This window comes from Pituophis catenifer, unplaced genomic scaffold (genome assembly GCF_029215685.1).
Source record: "Pituophis catenifer annectens isolate HBS135680 unplaced genomic scaffold, rPitCat1.0.hap2 SCAF_9, whole genome shotgun sequence".
Lineage (NCBI taxonomy): Eukaryota > Metazoa > Chordata > Lepidosauria > Squamata > Colubridae > Pituophis > Pituophis catenifer.
In genome coordinates this window covers 3,891,826-3,918,688 of record NW_027256889.1, presented here as the reverse complement: position 1 = coordinate 3,918,688, position 26,863 = coordinate 3,891,826, and the positions used below count along the sequence as shown (strand labels likewise).

The 26,863-nt window shown below is 44.4% G+C and overlaps 3 protein-coding genes across 3 annotated transcripts; 1 reads left to right on the top strand and 2 right to left on the bottom strand.

Annotated features, from left to right (window-relative positions):
* Positions 1-2,743: 2,743 nt before the first annotated feature.
* LOC139321250 (apolipoprotein C-II-like) lies at positions 2,744-8,398 on the top strand. Its single transcript, XM_070949911.1, has 5 exons — positions 2,744-2,774; positions 3,784-3,835; positions 5,132-5,200; positions 6,059-6,215; positions 8,155-8,398. Exons 3-5 carry the CDS (start codon positions 5,149-5,151, stop codon positions 8,237-8,239), a joined length of 294 nt encoding a protein of 97 aa, XP_070806012.1. The 5' UTR covers positions 2,744-2,774; positions 3,784-3,835; positions 5,132-5,148; the 3' UTR covers positions 8,240-8,398.
* A 3,214-nt stretch (positions 8,399-11,612) lies between these two features.
* On the bottom strand, positions 11,613-14,170 carry LOC139321155 (C-X-C chemokine receptor type 3-2-like). The gene is made up of 2 exons (XM_070949791.1): positions 14,123-14,170; positions 11,613-12,638 (listed from the first exon to the last, which is right to left on the bottom strand). Exons 1-2 carry the CDS (start codon positions 14,168-14,170, stop codon positions 11,613-11,615), a joined length of 1,074 nt encoding a protein of 357 aa, XP_070805892.1.
* Positions 14,171-18,845: 4,675 nt separating this feature from the next.
* LOC139321324 (C-X-C chemokine receptor type 3-like) lies at positions 18,846-22,488 on the bottom strand. The gene is made up of 2 exons (XM_070949995.1): positions 22,411-22,488; positions 18,846-19,934 (listed from the first exon to the last, which is right to left on the bottom strand). The coding sequence occupies exons 1-2, from the start codon at positions 22,486-22,488 to the stop codon at positions 18,846-18,848; spliced, it is 1,167 nt and encodes a 388-aa protein (XP_070806096.1).
* Between the last annotated feature and the right edge of the window lie 4,375 nt (positions 22,489-26,863).

Genomic DNA, 26,863 nt, shown 5'->3' with positions numbered 1-26,863 from the left:
GTAGGAGAAACGAGTCATTTGTAAATCATTTCTTTCTAAAATGTCGTCAACGAATATCAGGATGGTACAATTAGGATTTTAACTGTTACTCCCTTTAGATTTTCAAGTTTTCTTTCTTTTTTCCTGCGTTGGCCATCTATTATTATTATTATTAGTAATAGTAGTAGTGGTAGTAGTAGTAGTAGTTGTAGTAGTAGTAGTGGTATTAGTGGTATTAGTAATAGTAGTATTACTAATACCAATAGTAGTGGTATTATTATTATTATTAGTAGTAGTAGTAGTAATAGTAGTAGTAGTAGTAGTAGTAGTAGTAGTAGTAGTAGTATTTTCCCCCAAGATCAAGGCCCACATTTGATTTTTAGTGCATTCACAAATACATGTCACATTTCCTTCTTGCCCTACAAGAAAAACGGATGAAGTGGCTTTTCAAATAAATGCTTACAGGTAGTCCTCAACTTATGACTGCAATTGAGCCCTGTTGCTAAGCGAGACAGCTGTTAAGTTTTCCCCGTTTTATGACCTTTCTTGTCGCAGTTGTTCAGTGAATCAGTGTGGTTGTTAAGTAAGTAAACAGTTACAAAGTGAATCTCCTGAACATTTAATTCTACTATATATGCTAGTTTTGTGGAAATAGTCAGGCACGGGAAGGGTTTCTGTGGCTCCCGGTGTTTTCTTTTCTGTGGGAAATGGGTCCAAATTGCTCTTTGAGTGTTTAAGGTTGCAGACCCCTGGCTTAGATTCTCAACCTTTCCCGGAGGATGTCTTGTATCCTACACCTAATTCCAAGCACACTTTCTTTCCGGAAATGGAAGAATGTCTCTGGCTTTCCATAACTTGTGGTGTAGGTTTCCTGCCTCAGCAGGGGGTTGGACTAGAAGACCTCCGAGGTCCCTTCCAACTCTGTGATTCTAATTCTAACCCCATTCAAACAAGGATTCTTGCTTCAGCTGGTCTTAGAAGGCATTTTTGAAGGCCTCCTTCAGATACAGTAGGTTGATCAGTGACCAGGAGCAAATATTGCTTAAGTTTTAAGCAAACTGTCCTTGTCTCTCTAACTTCTGTCTACTCAACACGTTGGATGCTTGAGTAAATATTCCTTTGGACCCGTAATAGTTGCTCCAAAGTTCTGCTGCTGGGGACTTTTCATAGGCAAGGTCCTTCTGAACACGGGAGAGATCCGGGAAACATGGACGTTGGGAAGAAATGGCCTCTTTTAATGCTTCTTCCAGAGTTGGAAGGGACCTCGGAGGTCATTTAATCCAACCCCCTGCTTAGTCAGGAAACCCTATTAGAGGTACTCTCCAGTCACAACTGGGACTGGAATTCCATAAATCATTGGGGTTATTTATTTATTTATTTATTTATTTATTTATTTATTTATTTATTATTTAAATTTCTATACCGCCCTTCTCCCTTTCGGACTCAGGGCGGTGAAGAGCCAAAAATAAAACATTTGTACACAAAAGTTAAAATAGTTTTAAAATAATTAAATAAAGGATATTGTAATATCCTCATGTCGAGGATATTACAACATTTAACATTACAATAATTATAATAATTATTATTCTTCGCTACGGCAAAGAAGGGTGACAAGAGACCGTTTCTTCCTGACTTCCACGTTTGCCAAATCTCTCCCGAATTCAGAAGGGCCTCATCTTTGAGAAGTCCCCAACAGCCTCAACGTATGACCCCCAACGTACGACCTCAACTTACGACCAGAAATTGGGTAGTCCTCAACTTACGACCACAATTGGTTCCAGAATTCCTGTCATCAATCAATGCGGTCGTAAGTTGAGGCTCCACATCACCAGTGTTAATACCACTTTATAAGAACTTGGTAAGGTCACACTTGGAATACGGCATCCAGTTTTGGTCGCCATGATGTAAAAAGGATATTGAGACTCTAGAAAGAGTGCAGAGAAGAGCAACCAAGATGATGAGGGGACTGGAGGCTAAAATATATGAAGAAGAGTTGGCAGGAACTGGGTATGTCTAGTTTGATGAAAAGAAGGACCAGGGGAAACATGATAGCAGTCTTCCAATATCTCGGGGGCTGCCCCAAAGAAGAGGGAGTCAAGCTATTCTCCAAAGCACCTGAAGGCAGGACAAGAAGCAATGGATGGAAACTAATCAAGAAGAGAAGCAACCTTAGAACTAAGGAGAAATTTCCTGACAGTGAGAACAATGAATCAGTGGATTAATTGTCTGCAGAAGTTGTGAATGCTCCAACACTGGAAGTTTTTAAGAAGATGTTGGATAACCATTTTGTCTGAAGTGGTGTAGGGTTTCCTGCCTAAGCAGGGGGTTGGACTAGATGACCTCCAAGGTCCCTTCCAACTCTGTTATTCTATTTTCTATCTACCCAGAGAAGATCAATCTAGGTAGTCTCTAAGGATCAGCCACTTGATGGCAGGCAATCAATCCAAGTGGCAGTTCCACCCCGATTGATGGCTGTTCTTTTGATCAGATCCCCAAAAGGGTGCCTTTAATTAGAACGGATATCCTTCCAGATTCCTCCATCGCGCTTCAAAGATCATTGCTAAGTTTGGTTTTCCCGTGTCATAACATGGGATCCTGATCCTGTTTGCTTAGACTTTGAACAGGAAAGGGGGACGTGCCGTTTGGGAGAAGGTGGGCCATCATTTTGGATGGGACTTTGCTTGTCGTTTTTTTTTTTAATGTTAGCAAGTCTTCGGCCACGTATAAATATCCTGCTTTTCATAGGAGCGCCAGCTGGATCCGAATCTCGCCGCCGTAGCTGGATAAGAGAACGTGAGTGTGATGGAACGCCTTAACTTTGGGACTTAACTTTGAGAGAGCCAGTGAAATTGGAATATTTGGGTGTGGAAAGAAAAAGATGAATGTGATCTGGGGATCCTTTGCCTTAAGACTCCTAATTTTGGTGGAAGAGACAAAGCAGGTGTGGTAGAGGATTCAGCCCCAGGATTCAGCCGGCCCTTTTTACGCCAACAAGCTAGGATTAACATTGGATGTTAGGAACAAGTCTCGCATCTCAAACCACCTTATCACTTTTAACAGATTAACAGAGTTGGAAGGGACTTTGGAGGTCATCGAGTCCAACTTTATAGAGACCTTGCTGATTCTAAACTAGGGTGGATTTCCCCCCCCCTCCCCCAAAATATCAGAAAGCTATTGTCCTGTTGTGCTTGTGTTTGCAATTCTTGCATGTCTGAAAATGCATTTATATATTTATTGCTTTATTTATTGGTTCGATTTATATGCCGCCCTTTTCCGGAGACTCAGGGCGGCTTACAATGCGTTAAGCAATAGCCTTCATACTTTTGTATATACCTGCTTAGTAGGGCTTTCGGGGGGCCCCTAAGCGGTGTTCTTTTTTATACAAAGTCAGCTTATTGCCCCCGGCAAACCGGGTCCTCATTTTACCTATCTCAAAAGGATGGAAGGCTGAGTCAACCTTGAGCCTGGTGAGATTTGAACTTGCAGTAATTGCAGGCAGCTGGTGCTGGTTAATAGCACTTTAGTCTGCTGCGCCACCAAGGCTCTTCGGCCACAAGGGCCAACCTCAAAGAACCAGCTTTTAATCATCTTATAGAAGAGAATATTTGTAGCTTCATATTTGAACTGTGGAGTCCTGGGTGCTCGCTGAGCATGGTGGTTTAATCATCCTGTTTTGCAAGCAATCAGAATTGGGCCCAAGGATGCTTAAAGCATTTGGAGAGCCAAGAATTATGTAGGTAAATCTTCCTTTAACCTCAATGGATTTCAGTCTACCAGAGTGTCTCCTGTATTTAATTTTAGGTCTACAGAAAACTTCTGAGTAACAGAGAAGAAACTGGACGTTTGACACCAAAAGGTACGGCTGTGTCATTTCTAGAAAATAGCTGTCGCAATTTTTCTGATCATGCCCCTATGCCACAAACAGACTCCTTCCAGATGGGAAAGGAGATATGTACAGGGAATCCTCCACTTACGACCACAATTGGGACCAGAGGTTCCATTGCTAAGCAAGGTGATTGCTAAATGAGTTCATCCAACTTTACAATCTTCGTTGCCACGGAACTAATAAAGGAGAATATTTGTAGCTCGGTGTTGACTTGAGGGGTCCTTGGTGCTCTCTGAGCTTGCTTGTTTTCTTGCAGTCTTTTCATTACCCAGCTAGGTAACATCATCAGTGCTAGAAGGGAGTGGGGTTTGCAGAGAGGAGGAGGAGAAAGGATGAAGGAAAAGGGATGAAAAGGAGAAGGATGGAAAGAAGAAAGGGAGGAGAAAGAGGAGGAGAAAGAAGGGATGATGGAAAAGAGATGAGAAGGAGAAGGATGGGAAAGAAGAAAGAGAGGAAGAGGAGAAGGAGGAGTGATGATGGAAAAGGGATGAGAAGGAGAAGGATGGAAAGAAGAACGGGAGGAAGAGGAGAAGGAGGAGGGATGAAGGAAAAGGGATGAGAAGGAGAAGGATGGGAAAGAAAAAAGGGAGGAGGAGGAGGGATGAAGAAAAAGGGATGAGAAGGAGAAGGATGGAAAGAAGAAAGAGAGGAAGAGGAGGAGGAGGGATGAAGAAAAAGGGATGAGAAGGAGAAGGATGGAAAGAAGAATGGGAGGAAGAGGAGAAGGAGGAGTGATGAAGAAAAAAGGATGAGAAGGAGAAGGATGGAAAGAAGAAAGAGAGGAAGAGGAGAAGGAGGGATGAAGAAAAAGGGATGAGAAGGAGAAGGATGGAAAGAAGAAAGAGAGGAAGAGGAGAAGAAGGAGTGATGAAGAAAAAGTGATGAGAAGGAGAAGGATGGAAAGAAGACAGGGAGGAGGAGGAGGAGAAGGAAGAGGATTGTAGGGTCTTCTGTGCTCTTTGACCTTGCCGGTTTTCTTGCAGAGTTTTCATAACCAAACTAGGTTAACATCATCCGTGCCTCTCTGTCTTTGCAAACCACTTTGGAGAGCCCTGCTTGAAAGTTTAAGCGTGGGGTTGGATCTCAGTCACTGGATTTCATGGACTGGAAATGAGTGTTTGGTGCCCCCTGAGATCGGTGGCTTTTTTTTTTACAGGCGTCACTGATAAACCACCCATCAAACCGGGATGTCAAAGAAGGCGTCTGACTTCAGAGCTTTCTCAATGTTTGTTTACCTTGGCCCCTTTTTTCTCGTCCCAATTTTAGGAAAAGCGGTTGCAGAAATGAGCCTGAAATTGTGGGTCGCGTCAGTCCTGCTGCTCCTCCTCTGTTCAGGTTAGTTTTCATCCAAACGCTTTTTCTTTCGTCTTACATATTTTCATTTTATTTTTGTTTGTCGTACAGAAAACCAGATGTTCGGACTTGAATTTGGCCTTTTTGCCCGCCTATCCAAAGACCCGCGATAGGCAGAGATTGTTGTTTGACGGCGTTACAAATCTCGTCGCAGGATGGAAGCCGTTGCAAGTCAAGCTGCCTTTTGCAATTGACTAACATGGAATTTGTCAACGCCGATGATATTCACGGGCCGCTCTGGTTGTTTTGGGATTGCAAGGCCCCTCTTATTATTTATTTTATAATTTGATTTGATTTTTTTCTTTACAGGTAGTCCTCGGCTTACGACGGTTCGCTTAGTGACCGTTCAAAGTTACAACGGCACTGAAAAAAGTGACTTAGGACCGTTTTTCACAGTTACAACCTTTGCAGCAGCCCCATAATGACGTGATCAAAATTCAGACGCTCAGCAACGGGTTCATATTTATGACCCTTGCTGTGTCCCGGCCGGGGTGACGTGATTCCCTTTTGCGACCATCTGACAAAGTCAATGTGGAAGCTGGATTCACTTAACAACCGGGTGACTAACTTATCATCTGCAGTGATTAAGAACTGTGATTAAAAAAAAGTGTCGTAAAATGGGGCAAAATTCACTTAACGACATAAACTGTGGGCTCAATTGTGGTCGTATGTCGAGGACTACCTGTGTTTTAATTATTTTATTTTATTTTATTTGGATCTAAAAAGTTAGGAATTGCAACCACCGGCTGGGTAGAACAAACTCAGGCCATCGTCTCGTCATCTATACTTAAAGCCATTCAATGTTCTCCCACGTTCAAATCTCTTTGGCTTTTTTCTCAGAGGTTCTCAGCTACAGCGTAAAGAAGAGGGGTGCTGAGGAAAAAACCGTGCTGGCCCAAATTAAAGATGCAGCTGAGGGGTACATCACTTACGTCTCCGATGTGACTAATTCCTGGGTAGAAAAAGTCAAATCCTTGGACATCAGCCAGCGAGTTTTGTAAGGAAACGACGGTGTGTGTGTGTGTGTGTGTGTGTGTGAGACAGAGAATGGGGTTTTCCACCCCGATTTTCCTTTCTGATCAATGGTAGGCGATGTTTATTATTGATATTATTGATTTGATTTTTTTTTTTACATCCTTCCTTTATTACGTTATAAGTAACTTGAGGTGGCGAGCATACCTAATTCTCTTTCCTCCTCCTAGTTTCCCAACAACATCCCTGTGAGGTAGGTTGGGCTGAGAGGGAATGGACAAAAGTCACCCAGCCAGGTTTCATGCCTAAGGCAGAACTAGAATTCACAGTCTTTTGGTGATTTTTTAAAAAAAATTTGATTTATATGCCGCCCTTCTCCGGAGACTCAGGGCGGCTTACAATGCGCTAAGCAATAGCCTTCATACTTTTGTATATTTATACAAAGTCAGCTTATTGCTCCCACAAACTGGATCCTCAATTTACCTACCTTAGAAAGGATGGAAGGCTGAGTCGACCTTGAGCCTTGGAGAGATTTGAACCTGCAGTAATTGCAGGCAGCTAGTGTTAATAACAGGGTGCTTTAGACCACTGTACTACCAAGGCTCTTTTTTGATTGGCCGAAAGTCACCTAGCTGGCTTTCATGCCTAAAGTGGGACTAGAACTCCCTCCCTCCTGGTGATTGGCCCAAAGTCACCCAGTCGGCTTTCATGCCCAAAGTGGGACTAGAACTCACCATCTCCTGGTAATTGGACCAAAGTCACCCAGTCGGCTTTCATGCCCAAAGTGGAACTAGAACTCACTTTCTCCTGGTGATTGGCCCAAAGTCACCCAGTCGGCTTTCATGCCCAAAGTGGGACTAGAACTCACTTTCTCCTGGTGATTGGCCCAAAGTCACCCAGTCGGCTTTCATGCCCAAAGTGGGACTAGAACTCACTTTCTCCTGGTGATTGGCCCAAAGTCACCCAGCTGGCTTTCATGCCCAAGTTGAGACTAGAACTCACTTTCTCCTGGTTGTTCCAAAGTCACCCAGTCAGCTTTCATGCCCAAAGTGGGACTAGAACTCACTTTCTCCTGGTGATTGGACCAAAGTCAGCCTAGCTGGCTTTCCCCAAGACTGATTCAAGGTCAATTTTAACTTCTCCTCTATTCAATAATTACCTTTTCTGCTAAAATTAAAATTATGATCCAATTTGGGGGGAGGGGGGACAAACATTTCAAGGAGTTGCTTACTTCAACCTTCATTGCTTTACAGCAACTGAGTGCCAAAAACTATCAAAATAGATAGATCTCTATCAAAAGTAACCGTTCCCTTTAGTGACTGTTCGAAATTACAATGGCACTGGGCAAAAAAAGGGGGGGAAGAAATACTGAGAGTGCCTGGGTTTTTATGCCCTCTCTAAGCTTTTGAATTTGAGCTTGTGTTCTGATTGGTTGTCAGACTCCCATGCAGGGGTAACTGTGTAGGTTGTCTATATCCCAGGCTTGGTTGAGCCTTGCTGGGTGATGATGTAATGAAGGGGCTTTGGGCAATTCCTACTATGGCTCTGGCTGAAGGAGGTAGATCTTTGTCATGTAGAATAGACTGGCCCAGGCCTTAATGGCCCATTGACAAAGGTGGGGATGGGGGCCTGAGTTTCTGACTCCCTTTTAGGGAAAATATTCTGCCCTTTTAATGTTTCCTAGTGGGGGGTACTAACTTCCTACACGACCTTCCCAGCTGGCGTCTGACAAGCAAAGTCAGTGGGGGAAACCATTTCCTTAAGAACCATGTGATTCACTTAACAAGCGTGGCCCAAAAGGGGGCACAACGGCTCAACTCAACCGCTGTCTCGCTTAGTGACAGAAATGTTGGGTTCCGTTTTGGTCGTGTAAATCGAGGATTGCCTGCCGTGAGAAAAAAAAATCTTTGTCCTTGCGAGGGGGATGACGATTTGAAACATGTCCTATCTTCTTTTCTTCCCAGGAACAGCTATAACAACTTCGTATCAACCGTGGACACCTATAAAAATATCATCACCGATCAAGTGGTATACTTCTGGCACGACTAAGGAACTTGCCACGCAGCCCTCCCTGCGCCGTGTCCCCATATTTTTGTGTGTGTGAGAGAATGTTCCCAACAATTCCCAGTCTGGCTTTCCATATTTTTTGTGATAGACTGTCTGATGCCCTTCTGCTTAGCATGTGAATAAAGTTTGTTTCCTACTGAGGCCTCCGGACAACTCTCTATTCCAGCTTGGGGATGGATTTGTTTGCGGACGTGCAAGGGATATATAATTTATTTATATTTATACTAGCTGAAAACCCAGCATTGCCCGGGTATTTATTTATCCCAATCCTCAGAGGGAGCCCACTTGTGGAGTACTGTGAAGCAGTGGTGGGTTGTCCCCGGTTTGGACCGGTTCACAAGAACCGGTATTAAAACCAGCAGGAGGCTCCGCCCACCGACCCCAACGTCATCAGGAACCTTCTGCGCATGTGCCCGTGTGTGAGCAAAGTGAGCATGCGCTCGCAGCCCCATTGAGAACAGGTAGTAAAGGTAAGTAGAACCCACCCCTGCTGTGAAGCCGTTACCATGGCAACTCCACTGTGCTGTACAGTTGAAGCCATCGTAAGGCACAACAGGCTGTATCTTAACAGAACTTGAATCCAAAATGCATACTAGTACTGTGATTTGACACTATAGATATAATTCATTCCTTTTCATTTCAGCGGCCCAGGCGTTCCAGAGTTATGCTGGAACACACACACACACACACACACACACACACACACACACACACAAGAGAGGGGTGTTAGGGGTGTCTTACCCCCACAGTATTTCTTTCCAGAGAGTAAGTCATCTGGTCAGAGAGCAATCCAACCTGGAATTAAAGAGCAATTTACTGACGGTGAGAACAATTAATCAGTGGAACGACTTGCCTCCAGAAGTTGTGGGTGCTCCCAACACTGGAAGTTTTTAAGAAGAAATTGGACAACCATTTGCCTGGAATGATATAATCAGGAGTGGGTTACAAAAATTTTAGCAAAGGGTTCTTTGTCCGGTTGCTTGGTGGGCGTGGCCTAGTCGGCGTCCTGCCTCACAGTCGGGGGGGGGGTATTTTTGTCCTCCCTGGGCTCCGGAGACTTTTCTCGAGCCTCCGGGAGGGCGAAAACAGCCTCCCCAGGCTCCGGAGGCCCTCTGGAGGCCGGAAACGGGTAGGCCCGAACTTCTGGTAGGCCTGTTTTTCAACCTCCCCGAGCCTCCATGTGTGCCCTGCACTTACCTGTATCCAAAACAGGCCACGTGGGGACTCCTGGGAGGAGCCAGGTGGGGTGGGCGGGGCCAACCAGGAGTGGGATTTGGGGGTTCTCCGAACTGCACAGAATCTTAGCCAGAATCGAACCCCTGTGAACCACGAGCAGCCCACCCCTGGATATATAGTGTTTCCTGCTTGAGAAGAGGGTCAGACTAGAAGACCTCCAAGGTCCCTTCCAACTCTATTATTCTGACTAGTTATAACCCTTTTTATGAAAGAACAAAGGGTTTGGCTTCTTTAGTGAGCTCCGAGTTCCCGTATTTTGGAAGCTCAGAAAAGGAGTCCAGTTTGAAATCTGGCGCCCATCTAAAAGTTCTGAGGTTGAAACCAAACAGAAAGGGGAAAAAAAGTTCTTCTGAGCTGAAAATGCCAGGTGAAGTAATTCCCCTCAGCATGAAGCAAGGGGCCATGGGCGATGTTTTGAAACCACCTTCTGTGCTTGTTACACGTCAGATCCTTCTCGTTTTGCGGAAAGAGCATCAGGATTTATTTTGATTTTTTTTCCCCCTCTTATACTTCTCGGTAGGATGTGGAAGGAAGGCAAATGAAAGTGGTTAGAGCAGTGTTTTTCAACCTCGACAGCTTTAAGATGGGCGGACTTCAACTCCCAGAATTCCCCAGCCAGCTAAGCTGGCTGGGGAATTCTGGGAATTGAAGTCCACTCATCTTAAAATTACCGAGGTGAAGAAACTCCGTTTTATTTGATCAAATGAAGTTGTGGGTTCACTGTTGCTACTCATTCAATATCTTCTCTTCAAGCCTTACTACGGTAGCATCTTTTAGAATCAATTAACCCTTGAGACAAGAAGCAACGGGTGGAAACTAATCAAGGAGAGAAGCAACTTAGAACTAAGGAGAAATTTCCTGACAGTCAGAACAATTAATAAGTGGAACAACTTACCTGCAGAAGTTGTGAATGCCCCAATTCTGGAACTTTTTAAGAAGATGTTGGATAACCATTGGCCTGAAGTGGTATAGGGTTTCCTGCCTGGGCAGGGGGTTGGACTAGAAGACCTCCAAGGTCCCTTCCAACTCTGATTTCTATTCTATTCTATTCTATTCTATTCTATTCTATTCTATTCTATTCTATTCTATTCTATTCTATTCTATTCTATTTTTACGATCGATATTCTTCCTAGCCAAGGAAGACTTACATTTTTCCATATTAGAATATAAGCAGTGGTGGGATTCAGCCAGTTTGCACCACTTCAGGAGAACCGGTTGTTAACTTTCTGAGCAGCTTGGCAAACTGGTTATTGGAATAAATTATTAGGGCAGGACTAGAACTCACCGTCTCCTGGTGATTGGCTCAAAGTCACCCACCTGGCTTTCATACCTAAGGCGGGACTAGAACTCATAACTCCCGCTTTCTAGCCTTGTTCCTTAAACCAAACTAGCTAATTTGATTCATTTCTGAGAGTTGCAGGACAAAAGGGAGAAAAACATATAAAGTTCGCCTATGAAGACCAGCCTTGGCCAAAAAAACAAACAAACACACACACACAATAAAAAACAGAACTCTGCAACTACACCAAGATGTAATTCTTGTAAATCTGAAGCAAGACGCAACAAACGTTTTGTAATTATTATTTTCAAAGCTATTGCACATCTAGGAGAACTCTTCTGCTCTGGGGAAAAGTCCTTCATTCAACAATCCATTTTTTTAAATACAGGTAGTCCTTGATTTACGACCACAAAATGAGCCCCAAATTCCTGCTGCTAAGTGAGACAGTTGTACAGTGAATTTTGTCCCTTTTTAACCACCTTTCTGGCCGCGTTTGCGAAGTGAATCACTGCCCTTGTTACGTTAACAATAGAGTTGTCAAGCGAATCTAGCTTCCCCGTGGATTTCGCTTCTCGGAAGGTCACCAAAAAAAATCACATGATCCCAGGAGACACGGTCATAAATATGAGTCAGTTGCCAAGGGTTTAAATTTTGATCACGGGGATGCTGCGATGGTTGTAACTGTGAAAAACGGTCATTAAGGGCTGTTGTAACTTAGAGCGGTTGCTAAGTGAATGCTAAGTTGTAAGTTGAGGACTACCTGTACGTGGTGGGCAACGGTAAGGAGAAGATTTCACGGATCTTTCCTGGTTACGTGTAGCGGGGTGGACCACGCGCATCTCACATCATGACGGAATAATCCATGCCGTGAACGGAGCTGAAGTTAGCCTCTTGGCTAAACTCCTCGTTGCCCGAACGGCGCCTGGTTCGGCCTCTCCTACAGAAGATTCTAGAAAATTCCCTTTCGAACTTCACCCCTCCCAAAGCGTAGACCAAGGGATTGAGGCAGCAGTGAGTCAGGGCTAAACACTTGGAGATCACCAGCCCAAAATCCAAGACTTTCTCCCATCCACAGTGCCTCTTCAAATGACCCTGACGTTGAAAGAGGTCCACCAGCATCAAGGAATGGAAAGGAGCCCAACAGGCGATGAAGGTTATCCAGATCATCAACAGGAGCCTTAGCGGCAAATGCTTGCACAGAAGTTCAGCCTGGTGCAGCTTGGTGCAAATCCAAATATAGCAGGAGATCATTGCTAGGATAGGCCACCAAAAACCCAGAAGGAAGAAGAACAGTTGAAGCCCCAGTTTCCAAGAGTCGGCATCTTGGACCTCCAAGTCCAACTGGCAGACGAGAGTCATGGTTTCCGAGGCATAGGTGACCTTCTGGAAACGGAAAGCCACTGCGAAGAACGCAATGCCGATGCTCCAGAAAAAGGCCGAAGTTAGGTAGATGTGAGAAAGCTTCAAGAAGAACGTCAGGGGTTCACCTTTGACCACCACGAAGTAGCGCTCGATGCTGAGGTAGGTCAAGAGTAGGATGCTGGTGTAGACATTCATGGTGGAGAGACCTTCCGTCAGCTTGCAGAGGAATTCTCCGAAGGTCCAGCCGTGGACGAATTGGGCAGCTTGGAAAGGGATGGTTAAGACCAGGAGAAGATCAGCCACAGCCAACTGGAAGAGATAGTGGTCAGCAAAGCGCCAGGACCGGTGACGTCGGCCCAAGATAGTCAGCACAGAGCTGTTGCCCACCAGACCCACCACAAACACCACAGAGAAAAGCAGGGGGCCGAAATAGCGAGCGAAGGTTCTCGCTTCGGTGGGTAGACAAGGCTCCGCGTTGGGGTTGAGCACGGGCACTGTGCCAACCTGGGAGGGAGGGAGGGAAGGAGAAAAGAGGAGTGGGTTGGTTGGGAGAAATTCTCAGAACATCCCAGGTATATTATATGCAGCCTTACTTACACACGGGCTGCCCACCCGTGACTCCTTAGGAATTCTGTGTTGTTGCTGCTACTGCTTTTTCTGCTGGCTGAACTTTCTTTTTTCTTTCTTTTGTTCATTTTCCCTCTCTCTCTCTCTCTCCATTCCTTCCATCCTTCTTTTCTCCCATCCTCTTTCCCTCCCTCCCTCTCCTTCCTTCCCTCCCTCCCTCCCTCCCTTTTTCTTTCTTTCTTTTCTTTTTCTTTTTCTTTCTCTCTCTCTCTTTTTCTTCCTTCCTTCCTTCCTTTCTTTTTCTCCCTTTTCTTTTCATCTTCTTTGCCTTCTTCCTTCCTTTCCTCCTCTACTCCCGCTCTTTCTCCTCCTGCTCTTCCTCCTCCTCCTCCTCCTGCTTCTCTTTCTGCTCCTCCTCCTCCTCCTGCTCTTGCTCCTCCTCCTGCTCCTCCTCCTGCTCCTTCTGCTCCTGCTTCTCCTCCTCCTGGAACTGCAACCTCTCTGAGCCCTCCCTTTCAGGTTTCAAGCGATGTACTGTGAAAACCTCACAGAATCCAAAGTGCGCACACACATACACTGTCAACTTGCAAAGCTTTCAAGTTGCCATGAGCAGGAGGGAGGGAGAACTGAAGTGAATTCCATACATTCTTTCTGACCGCAATCAGAAGGAGGGTGTTAGGTTTCACAGCCAGCCAAAGTGGTTAATTGGAGAATGTGATTTATGACATGGCCAGAGAGGATTGGAGAGACAGGGTCATAGGGGAACGTAAATCTACGTAGGATCAGTCCTAACTGCATCCGAGTATTGCCGGAATGTTGCTCCTAATAAATGACTATATTTCCTTTGAAGTTTGGATCGTGGCTCATGAATTAATTAGGGCATCTTTCAGAAACTTGACATACACACTTTAAGGATTGGGTCCTGCTTGTTATTTGCAGGAAGCAAAGGAAGGGGTTGGTGGTGAGCATTTCTTGTGCAATCAAACAGGGAGGTCATTTGCGCCCACAGACAGGATTGGGCCAAGGTATTTTGCTGACCAAAGCAATCGATAAGACGGCTCCCTCATGGCATTGTACACATAGCACTCTTGGTCTGGCAGGTTGGGCTACTCCTGTCTTGCACATGAAACAACATAGTCGGTTCAAGAGTGCAGGAGAACCTTTGGACGCAATGATGGATCATGCAACCTGGCCTCCATGCTCTGCAAACCTCCCACCTCCAGTGTCCAATGGGCCAATTCCAAATGGGTCGATCTTGCAAGCCTACTTTTCAAACGTTGAAGGACAGGCTCAGCTAATCCATTGGCTACTCAACCGCTAGGCTAGCTGGGGAATTCTGGGAGTTGAAGTCCACACAGTTTAAAGTCACCAAGCAACGCTGAGAAACACTGGACCCAGAGGCAGACAGAGAAGTAACGTACCTCATAATATTCCTCATCCTCGTAATTGGCGGATTGGTTTAATTCCATTGTTGCATCCAAATGTTATCCTTGATTATCCTTCTTTGTTGCTGTTCCCCAGGGTGGACTTCAGAATGTGGGGAAGTCACCAGATCTTCTGGTGGGGGAAAGGAAACCCTCAGGTTATGAAAGGTTTCCTGATGAGGAAGTTACCGAAGACGGATTGCTCGTTTTTTTTCTCAGCTGCTTTGGTCAAGGAGCAGTTGGCGAATTGTGGCCCCCAAACCCATTTCTGAAATTGTCAATGTTCTCTAAGATGAGGGGTGGGCAACTATGGCTCATTTACAACCTGTGAACTTCAATTCCCAGAATTCCTGGCCCATTTACAACCTGTGGACTTCAACTCCCACAATTCACAACCCCTTTACATCATATGGACTTCAACTCCCACAATTCCTGGCCCATTTACGACCTGTGGACTTCAACTCCCAGAATTCACAGCCCCTTTACGACATATGGACTTCAACTCCCAGAATTCCTGGCCCCTTTATGACCTGTGAACTTCAACTCCCAGAATTCCTGGCCCATTTACGACCTGTGGACTTCAACTCCCAGAATTCTTTAGCCAGAAATCCACAAATCACAAAGGGGCCACAGTTTTCCAGACCTGCCTAAGATCGTGCTGTGATATCTATTCTGTGGCAAATATTGGTTGCACTTCAGTGGTAGAATTTGGGTTTTTTCCCCCCTTCCTTGTGCTAAAAGGGCTGTTTGCAATAGGGTCAAAAAAGCAAAAATTGCCACAGTGATAATGTGATCCAACCTCCCACCCAACAAACACAATATTGTAGGTGCATTGTGCTTGACTTTTTGGAGATGCCCTGAACGGCAACAATATGCAAGTGGTTTGTTGTTGTTTTCTGAGATAGCCTTTTTCTACTTTTTAGCTAGTATACTTTGCTTAATTTCTCTGAGATTCATCAAGGACTGTCATTGTCTTCTGCTGCAATTAGGGTAAAGTCCTCTTGAGAGAAGGGGGAGAGGGGAGGAGGAGGAGGAGGAGGAGGACGAAAGGGAAGGAGAATGAAGGAAAGAGAAAGTGAAGGAGAAGGAGGAAGGAGAAAGAGAAGGAAAAAAGGGAAAGGGTAGAAGGAGCGGGGAGGAGGAGGACAAAAGTGAAAGAGAAGAAGGAAAGGAGAGAAGGAGAAAGGGAAGGAGAAAAGGGAAGGGGGAGAAGGAGGGGGAGGAGGACAAAAATGAAGGAGAAGAAGGAAAGGAGAGAAGGAGAAAGTGAAGGAGGAGGGAGGAGGGAGGAAGAGAAAGAGAAGGAGAAAAGGGAAGGGGCAGAAAGGGGAAGAAGAGGAGGTAGTAGGAGGAGGAGGAGACTAGCAAAAAGCAATATAATAAAATAAAGAATGCAAAGATCCCAGATACTGAAAAACACCGAAAACACAAGACTTTACAATTAGCAACCAGAACCTTTAGTTAAAAACACTCTCCTCTCACTGCCGCATTTATATTTTTTTAATGTTAGAATGTTAAATACATTTTTAAAAAAAGTCAAACTTCTTTTCTCTCTCTCTTTTTCCTCTTTTGTTCTCCAACTTTTGTTCTCCTTTTGTTCTCATCCGGTCAGATTTACACAGACCAAATCATCTTCGGCTCTGCATTTCAGAAGTGCAGAGTCAGCGTTCAACGATCGGACAAAGAAGGACATACCAGTCGATGCAAAGTAGCAGCAGATATCTTAAAGCCTTCAAGAACTCAAGAGGTTTTTTTGGGGGGCACGAGCCCTGAAATCTTTTGATTTTCGACCTTCAAAGTTTTCAGCCCCAATCTTCAACCTCAGAAAGCTGTTCTTGAGCAGAGGAAGAAACTGAAAACACGAACAGGTAACCTCAAAACCATAGTCAGCAATCGGTTTCTTGACTCCGAGGTGAAAGCGATTGGGTTCAAAACCCAAAACCAGGATTGACCTAACTGGAGGGCATTTTGTTCAAGCAGGAAACCCGAAACCCCTTCAGACCAGTGGTGAGTTCCTCCCAGTTCCGCCAAACCGGTAGCAATGACGATATGACGTCACTGAACCAGTTCTGCCCCCCTGCTACCCCCTGCATTATTCTTACCTTTTATTTGGCCCCACCCCCAATCTATTGCTGCCTCCTGAGTCCCAGCTGATCGGCTAGAAGGAAAAAGACTGTTTAAACTCTTGCTGCGGGGCTTCAAAGGGCCGCCCTACAGCTGATCAGTATTAAAAGAAAACAAATGAGTAGACTGGTGCCTGCAAAAATAAATGGGTAGACCAGTGCAAAAATGGGTAGACCAGTGCAAAAGTAAATGAGTAGACCGATGCCTGCAAAAATAAATGAGTAGACCAGTGCCTGCAAAAATACATGAGTAGATCAGTGCCTGCAAAAAATAAATGGGTAGACCAGTGCAAAAATGGGTAGACAGTGCAAAAATAAATGAGTAGACCGATGCCTGCAAAAAGAAATGAGTAGACCAGTGCCTGCAAAAATACATGAGTAGATCAGTGCCTGCAAAAATAAATGGGTAGACCAGTGCAAAAATGGGTAGACCAGTGCAAAAATAAATGAGTAGACCGATGCCTGCAAAAAGAAATGAGTAGACCAGTGCCTGCAAAAATACATGAGTAGATCAGTGCCTGCAAAAATAAATGGGTAGACCAGTGCAAAAATGGGTAGACAGTGCAAAAATAAATGAGTAGACCGATGCCTGCAAAAAGAAATGAGTAGACCAGTGCCTGCAAAAATACATGAGTAGATCGGTGCCTGCAAAAAATAAATGGGTAGATCTGTACAGCTCTGCAAGCAGTTAAAAGCCTGGTAGACCAGTACCTCTGCTAAATCCTAAAGAATTGTCACATGACCATCAAGCCACGCCCACAAAATAAGCCACGCCCACAGAACCGGTAGTAAAAAAAATTTAGAACCCATCCCTGCTTCAAACGCTGCCCGGTCTTAAAAAATCTCCAGGGTATGACCGCTCTTGAGATCAGAACTTCCATTGCTAAGTGAGGCGGTTGTTTGGTGAATCGCGCCTGATTTTTTTCCCATCCTTTTTTGCCCCGGTTGTTAAGTGAATCATCGCCGTTAAGCGGATCACATTGTTGTTAAGCAAATCCAGCTTTCCCCCCCCCCCCACATTGACTTCGTATGTCGGAAACCAACTGGGAAGGTCACAAATGGGGATCATGTGACCCCCCCCGGAGACGTGCCGGTTGCCAAGCACCTAAATTTTTTTTTTAAAATAATTTTATTAAAGTTTTTTCTTAATTTTGACAATTTTCTTCTTTACATTTTCACATCGGTATACATCATATTATATGAATATTATATATTCATTTTTCCCCTTACTTCAATTTATCTTTATTTATACATATGGTTCCATTATATTTTATACATCATAATATATTCATATACTAAATTACAGTCATTCATTATGTGCCATTTCCATTTATACAAATTTGTTACTAATTTCTAACTCCTATATCTTCTTCATTCAATCTTTCCTTAACCTTTACACCTATCCTCTAACCATTTATACCATTATTCCATACCATATAGTACTCTGTTTCTCCTTTATCTTTTATTTCTTTTGTAAGTCTATCCATCTCTGCACATTAACTTTCCTTATCATGTTTTCCTCTGATGGTATATTGTTGTTTTGCCAATTTTATTTATTTATTTATTTATTGGTTCGATTTATATGCCGCCCTTTTCCGGAGACTCAGGGCGGCTTACAATGCGTTAAGCAACAGCCTTCATACTTTTGTATATACCTGCTTAGTAGGGCTTTCGCCCCCCCCCCCAAGCGGTGTTCTTTTTTTATACAAAATCAGCTTATTGCCCCCACAATCCGGGTCCTCATTTTACCTACCTCGAAAGGATGGAAGGCTGAGTCAACCTTGAGCCTGGTGAGATTTGAACTTGCAGTAATTGCAGGCAGCTGGTGTTACTTAACAGTGCTTTAGTCTGCTGCGCCACCAAGGCTCTATCTTTTGTGCATACATTATTCTTGCTGCTGTGGTAATATGTAAAATTAAATATTGTGTTTTTTTATCATAATTCCCTGTAAATATTCCTAATAAAAATAATTCCAGTTTCATATCTATTTGCTGTTTGGTTATCTCTTCGAGCCATTTTCTTATTCTGTTCCAACATTGTTTTGCTTTTGGGCATGTCCACCACATATGGTAGTATGTTCCCTGATTTTGTCTGCATTTCCAGCAGTCTGGTGATGTATTCGAGAACATTCTAGCCAATGTGGAAGATACCATCTATAGAATGGTGGAAGATACCATCTACAGAACATTTTATACATATTTTCCTTATAGCCTACAGACATCGTCAATGTATAGTTTTTTTTCCCCAAAGTTTCTCCCATTACTCCAATTCAATATTATAGCTGAAATTTTTGGCCCACGTTATCATAGTTTCTTTAATTACCTCCTCCTCCATTCTATATCTCAGTAAGTAATTGTATATTTTCCAAGTGCCCGAATTTTAATCACACGACTGTGGGGATGGTGCAACGGTCATTAAGTATGAGAACTGGTCATAAGACACTTTTTTCCCCAGAGCTGTTGTAACTTCGAAGGGCCCCATCCAAACGAATAGTTGTTAAGTTGAAGACTAGCGTGTACCAATGGAGCGCCAGGTTCCTGAGCAAGAGAAGAGAGAATTCTGGGATAGCAATGGCGTCCTTACGGCCACAGGCTGTTCTAGAAGGCAGCGTATGAGCAGTCTGTGCTTTCGGACCAACTCGAATCTCTCGGTTGACTGGATGATCTGAAATGCCTGTTCCAGAAGTTCTGATTGATGCAGCCAAATCTCCTCAACACGGTCAAGAGCTTGTTCCGGAACTTGATCCCGACGAAGGCGTAGAGCAGCGGGTTGAGGCAACAATGAAAGAAGCCCAAACTGGTGGTGATGGTATCGGCAATGTCCAGGTTGTCCTCCCACTGGCAATCCATCTCCAGGAGGTCCAGCTGGAGCAACGTGGTGATGAACTGCACCAAGTGGTAAGGCAACCAGCAAAGGAAGAAGGCCACCACCACGGCCAAGATCACCTTGAGGGCCTTGTGTTTTTTGAAGCCCTTGGAGCGCCGGAGGGTGCGGATGATGTGGGCGTAGCAGTAGACCATGGCCATCAGAGGGAACAAGAAAGCCACCACTTGGTTGAGGATGATGAGGGCGATTTGCCACGTCTTTCTGCTGTGCAGCGGGAAGGAGAGAACGCAGGAAGTGGCGTTCAGGCGACTGTTGAACTCGGCCATCAGGTACATGAAGTCGGGCACCGTCAGCAGGAAGCAGACGAGCCAAACCAGCAAGGCAGTGTAGATGAAGAAGCACTTATTCCTGTTGTACATCCGTATGACGTAGACGATGGAGAGGTACCGCTCGAAACTGATGCATATGAGGAAGAGGATGCTGGCGTAGAAGTTGATCTTCATGATGCTGCCGATGACCTTGCAGAGAAAGCCCTTGAAGATCCAGCCATGCACCGCCTGGGTAGCCCAGAAGGGGAGGGTCACCACCAGGAGAATGTCCGCGATGGCCAAGTTGAAGATGAAGATGTCATTCCCGAATAAGGAGACTCGGTCTAGGAGCAAGACAGCGATGACCATCAGGTTGCCTCCGAGACCCAGGAGGAAAATTAGGATGTAGAATGGAGGCAGAAACCGCTCGGAAAACTCCTGGTAGGGGTTAAAATCGCACGGCTCAGCGGAGCAACAGTCATAAGAATAGCTGTCATTGTAGTAGTACGTAAACTCTCCACTGGAATTGTTGAACATGATGTGATCTTCAGCCTGAAAGAAGGAGGAAACGTGGCAGAGGATTATTTTATTTTATTTTTTAATGCTTTAGTTTATTTGAATAGAATAGAATAGAATAGAATAGAATAGAATAGAATAGAATAGAATAGAATAGAATAGAATAGAATAGAATGAAGAATTAGAGTGGAATAGAATAGAATAGAATAGAATAGAATAGAATAGAATAGAATAGAATAGAATAGAATAGAATAGAATGAAGAATTAGAGTGGAATAGAATAGAATAGAGTAGAATAGAGTAGAGTAGAGTAGAGTAGAGTAGAGTAGAGTAGAGTAGAGTAGAGTAGAGTAGAATAGAATAGAATAGAATAGAATAGAATAGAATAGAATAGAATAGAATAGAATAGAATAGAATAGAATAGAACAGAATTTTTATTGGCCAAGTGTGATTGGACCCACAAGGAATTTGTCTTTGGTGCATAAGCTCTCAGTGTACATAAAAGAAAAGATACGTTCATCAAGAATCATAAGGTACAACGCTTAATGATAGTCATAGGGAACAAATAAGCAATCAGGAAACAATATCAATATAAGACCGAGTGGCTGTGGGTATTGCCTCCTAAAGACTATGTCGACTGTCCATCCTTGGTTCTGGGGGGTGAGAAATTGTCCCCCTCAGAACGAGCTCGCAATTTGGGTGTCCTCCTAGACTCACAGCTAAGATTAGAGCAACATCTGGCAGCTGTAGCTAGGGGGACCTTTGCACAGGTTCGCCTGGTGCACCAATAGCGACCCTACTTGGATCAGGAGGCTCTCCTCACAGTCACTCATGCCCTTGTCACCTCACGGTTAGATTACTGCAACGCAGTCTACATGGGGCTACCCTTGAAGAGTGTTTAGAGACTACAGTTGGTCAAGAATGCAGCTGCGTGAGCTGTCGTGGGTGCACCTAGATACACCCACATTACACCAATTCTCCGCGAGATGCACTGGCTCCCTATTGGTCTCCGGGCACAATTCGAGGTGTTGGTTATTACCTTTAAAGCCCTACATGGCTCAGGGCCAGGTTATCTTCGGGACCGCCTTCTACCGCATAGCTCCCAGCGACCGGTAAGATCCCACAGAGTCGGTCTCCTCCGGGTCCCGTCAGCTAAACAATGCTGGCTGGTGGGCCCGCGGGGGAAGGGCCTTCTCTGTGGCTGCCCCAGCTCTCTGGAACCAGTTACCTCCTGAGGTCCGGACCATCCCCACCCTATTGGCCTACCGAAAAGCGGTGAAGACCTGGCTTTTTCAGCAGGCCTGGGGCCGTTGATCTCGCTCTTGCGATCTGGCGAGATCCGGCCATGAATGGATGTGGTGTGCATGGACTTTTAATGTTTTTAAAATGTTTTTTAATAATTTTACTATGTTCTTTGTTGTATTATTTTTTGCTGTAAGCTGCCCAGAGTCCTTTGGGAGTTGGGCGGCACAGAAATTTGATAAATTAAATTAAATTAAATTAATTAAATAAATCTTAAGGATACCAACAACAAGGTTACAGTCATACAGTCATAAGTGGGAGGAGATGGGTGTCTCTCTCTCTTTCTCCCTCTTTGTCTCTCTTTCTCCCTCTGTCCCTCTTTCTCTCTGTCTGTCTCTCTTTCTCTCTCTCTCTGTCTCTCTCTGTTTCTGTCTTTCTCCCTCTCCCTCCCTCCCTCTGTCTGTCTCTGTCTTTCTCTCTGTCTCTCTTTCTCCCTCTTTGTCTCTCTTTCTCCCTCTGTCCCTCTTTCTCTCTGTCTGTCTGTCTTTCTCTCTCTCTCTCTCTCTCTGTTTCTGTCTTTCTCCCTCTCCCTCCCTCCCTCTCTCTGTCTCTGTCTTTCTCTGTCTCTCTCTCTCTTTCTCCCTCTTTGTCTCTCTTTCTCCCTGTCTTTGTCTCTCTCTCTCTCTCCGTCTCTCTCTGTTTCTGTCTTTCTCCCTCCCTCCCTCTCTCTCTGTCTTTCTCTCTGTCTCTGTCTCTCTCTCCGTCTCTCTCTGTTTCTGTCTTTCTCCCTCCCTCCCTCCCTCTCTCTCTGTCTTTCTCTCTGTCTCTGTCTCTCTCTCCGTCTCTCTCTGTTTCTGTCTTTCTCCCTCCCTCCCTCCCTCTCTCTCTGTCTTTCTCTCTGTCTCTGTCTCTCTCTCCGTCTCTCTCTGTTTCTGTCTTTCTCCCTCCCTCCCTCTCCCTCCCTCCCTCTCTCTCTGTCTTTCTCTCTGTCTCTGTCTCTCTCTCCGTCTCTCTCTGTTTCTGTCTTTCTCCCTCCCTCCCTCCCTCCCTCCCTCCCTCTCTCTCTGTCTCTGTCTCTGTCTCTGTCTCTGTCTCTGTCTCTGTCTCTCTGTGTTTCTGTCTTTCTCCCTCCCTCCCTCCCTCCCTCCCTCTCTCTCTGTCTCTGTCTCTGTCTCTGTCTCTGTCTCTCTCTCTGTCTCTCTCTCTGTCTCTCTCTCTCTCTCTCTCTCTGTCATGGCTGGCTGGGGAATTCTGGGAGTTGTAGTCCGCACATCGTAAAAATCGCCAAGGTTGAGAAACACTACGGTAAGTCCTCCGTCACTGATCATCTGAAGACTGTACCACGTCATGGTGCAAACCAGGATTGTGTACTTTGAACAGCAGTTTGGGGAGAAAGTGTCAGCATTTTCCCCCCTTTGCTGCCCTCCCTTCACAACTAACTCTCAGACAAAAACTTTGTTAGGGTGCCCATTACTACAAATACTTTGTTGATGTGCAGATTCGTTTCCTCCCCAACGGGGCATGCTGTCAAGAGAAATTTCCAGCTGAGGTTTGCAGAGCATGGGGGATGAAATTCTCAAATCTTTGAAGGAAGCCACAGTGCTTTCGCTCGAAAAGAAGCCGCAAAAAAAGCAACTCGAAAGCTACCCACCAGCCATGTTTGCAGAGAAAACACAATTCCCCTGAGCCGCGTCTCAATTGCACAGACAGTTTCTATTCCTGAAAGGGGCATTTGACTTTTAATTTCTCGATTTCTTAGCAGAAGATTCTTGGAAGGGGGGGGGGGTTGTTGAAGGATGTGAGCTTTAGCATCAAGGAACATCATGACGTGAGGTCATTTGATTCCCCTGGAGAGCACATTTAGAAAAGGAGAAATTTAAGGTCCCTTGGCCTTTCCAAATTTTGCAAGGAAATTGCGGGGTGACACACATACTGTATGCATCTTCTAGGAATGGAGTAGACAGAGCCAAAAAAAAAATTGCTTTCTGAATCAGATTTAAGGTTGGAAGCGGCGTTTTCTCAACCTGAGCAACTTCAAGATGTGTGGACTTCCAGAATTCTCCAGCCAACGTACATGGACTGTCAGCACTCCAAACTACATTCGTTCCAGTGCTGACATAAGGAGGAGAAGAGGGGGCAGCTGGCAAGAGGACGCTTGGCTTTTCACCTACTTATTTTCCCTGAAGATAATATCCCCTAGGAGATGAGATGGGAGGGGGGGACATTCCTGGGAGCTGAAGTAGAAGATATTGGGAGAGTGATTTAGAAGATGGCCAATGAGACGCAGAGAATTGGGGAATGGAAAGGGAAGGTTTGGGGTCAGGAAGTCAGTGTTGGCTACGACATAATCGGGGACAGATTGTCGTGCTTAATAAATGAAAGATTTCATCAAAGATTATTTGGTTGGAAATGCATTTTATTTGAGACGACACCAAAACCTGACATGGACCATACTTCACTTCTAGGAATGATATGAATATAAGTGCATAGGATATACTGTAAGTACATTATTCAAGTAAAGGCGAGATAGCTGCTTAGCTTTCTCTACACGAATGGCCAAGGTTTTGCTGGATGAAAGAGCTGACATATGTGGAGAACAAATATGAGATTGACAATTGCGATGGCATATAAGGAAAACCAGATGAAAATGTTTCATAGGTGGCACCTCTCTCCAGCCAGGATTGCGAAAATGTTCCCTAGAAACTCCCCGAAGTGTTGGAAGTGTAAGATTAGTTATGGAACATACTATCATCAATGGTGGACATGCCCGATTGCAAAGGAATTCTGGACGAAAATTAAAACTTGGATAGAAGAAATAACTCAGAATTCAATAGAGGGAGAACCGGAACAGTTTTTGTTAGGAATCTCGATAGAAAATTACACTAAAGAAATACAATATCTCATATTGCATATATTGACTGCAGCACGTATTGTATATGCGCAATATTGGAAGAGAGAAAATTCACCATCCGAAGAGGACTTAATTAAGAAAATTCTGGAATGCGCAGAATTAGATGAACTAACTAAAGAAATTAAGGGGAAAGAAGAATCAAAGTATTATAAGATATGGAGTAGATGGTATGAATGGTTGAAAAATAAGGAAATAAGTTAAATGAAGGAAGGAAGGAGGGGGAAAATGTGGACTATCAATTTATAGGATAGAGGGAATGAAAGAAAGTAGAAAATGAACGTTAAATAAGTTAATACTAAAATATTTGTAAATATTGATATATAGAAAGAAAGGATCACTGCTTACAGCTGAAAAGAAAAGTGATATTTTCTCTTTTTTTTTTGTTTTTATTTTTTTTCTTCTATAAATGTAGTATGTCCATGTTTTGTTTTTAATGTGTTTAAAATGAAAAACTTTATAAAAAAGAAAGAAAGAAAGAGCTGACATATTGCATTTGGTTTTGCATGGGATGTAAACCTCTCCCACGCAGTTGCCACTCACATGATCGAAGGACTTTTTTTTTGCATGTATCAACAGGAGGGGATTTTTGGTCATATGGCAGTGGCTGCCCTCTTGACTTTTTGACTCGATACAGCTGGAAAAAATTAAAATGAAATATGTTCTGGAATTCACACAGGTCCATGGCTGGCTATACCCCTGTTGTCATTCTGCCACCATGTGGACATCTCTGGAGAGGAGAGGAGGAGGAAGAGGTGGAGGAGGAGGAGGAAAGGGAAGAAGGAGAGGGAGGAGGGAGGAGAGGAAGGGGAGGAGGAGGAGGAGAAAGAGAAGGAGAGGAGGGGGAGGAGGGGAGGAGGAGGAGAGGAAGAGGAGGAGGAGGAGAGGAGGAGAAGAGGAGGAGGAGGAGGAGGGAGAAAAGGGAAGGAGAAGAAGGAGGGAGGAGGAGGAGAAAGAAGGAAGAGGGGAGGAGGAGAAGAAAAGGGAAGGAGAAGAGAAGGAGGAGGAAGAGGAGGAGGAGAAGGAGAGGAGGAGGAGGAGAGGAAGAAAAGGAGGGGAAGGAGATGAGGAGGAGGAACAAGTAGTAGTAGTAGTAGTAGTAGTAGTAGTAGTAGTAATAGAAGAAGAAGGAGGAGGAGGAGGAGGAGGAGGAGGAGGAGGAGGAGGAGGAGAAGGAGAAGAAGAAGAAGAAGAAGAAGAAGAAGAAGAAGAAGAAGAAGAAGAAGAAGAAGAAGAAGAAGAAGAAGAAGAAGAAGAAGAAGAAGAAGAAGAAGAAGAAGAAGAAGAAGAAGAAGAAGAAGAAAGTGGTTCATTTCTAAAGAGCTCTACTATTTCTGGAAAAGTTTGGCAGCTTTGGGGTTGGTTTCTTTTTAATTTTGTTAAGGTTGCCACATTACACCCAACCTGTGAAACGGAGGTTTTTTGTGTTATGAATGGGCCCAGAGAAGACTGGAGATTAGGAGACACTTTTCAGAGAAGTTGAAGATGGTGCTAGAGATGATTTGTGCTATCAGGCAGTTGTCTAGCCACGAGGGGAAATTCCTGGGTTTGCAGACATTTACATGCATGGGCAGTTTCTGCCTTTCTCGTTCGACTACGAGACGGCTCTTCTCTTACATTTCCACACAGATGCTCATTTTATGATCCCATTTGTTCGGGCAATTTGAATCGTATGTTTGAGTGTCATCCATGCCTGGAAACCACAAACGCACCTAATTGTGGGTCCCCATAGGTGTGTGTGTGTGTGTGTGTGTGTGTGTGTGTGTGTGTGTGTGTATAACAAAAGTGTGTATAGTCAAAGCTATGGCGTTCCCAGTTGCAATGGATGGCTGTGAAAGTTGGACCACAAGGAAGGCTGAGCGCCAAAGAATGGAGGCCTTTGAACTCTGGTGCTGGAGAAGACTCCTGCGAGTCCCTTGGACTGCAAGGCCATCCAATCGGTCAGTCCTAGAGGAGATCAACCCTGACTGCTCTTTGGAAGGCCAGATCCTGAAGAGGAAACTCAAATACTTTGGCCACCTAACGAGAAGGAAGGACTCCCTGGAGAAGAGCCTAATGCTGGGAACGATGGAGGGCAAAAGAAGAAGGGGACGGCAGAGAACGAGGTGGCTGGATGGAGTCACTGAAGCAGTCGGCGTGAGCTTCAATGGACTCCAGAGGATGGTAGAGGACAGGAAGGCCTGGAGGAACGTTGCCCGTGGGGTCGCGATGGGTCGGACACAACTTCGCAACTAACAACCACAAATGAACCCACATTCCTTTTCAAGGGTTTTATGAGTTCTTTTAAGGAGCTTTACCTGTTGTTTATCTTGCTCTTTTATAATTTAATCTTTATTTTTTTTTTAATGGCATCTTTTTTTTTCCATTCTGTCCCTCCACTTTGCTTTTCCTTTCAATGAAGTTTCTTTTTGAAATAGTCATTTAATATTATTTTTATTACAGTGAGGTTTCAGGTGAGTCATTGGTTAAGGGCAGCTTGAATGCCGTCGGATTTTACAAATGGAACAAAAACCATTTTTACAAACAAAACATAACCGATTAAAGAAAACCAAATTCCAACTTCGTATATTTCTAGAGTTAAGAATGGGTGGTTTTCTAATCATAGAATAACATCTCTTCAGCACTGAATCAAGCTGTCAGCATGCTGCTATTCAAAAGGTAAAATAGATTCACAAGTTCTGGCTGGGAAAATGTAGAAGTTTGATGTTCAAAATCCAATCCAACAGCCAGATTTATTTTAGAGACTGAATTAATTTGGTATTCTCCAGGAATGATCATTCATTCCTGGCTCTACATGCATAGGATCTGAGGTCCAA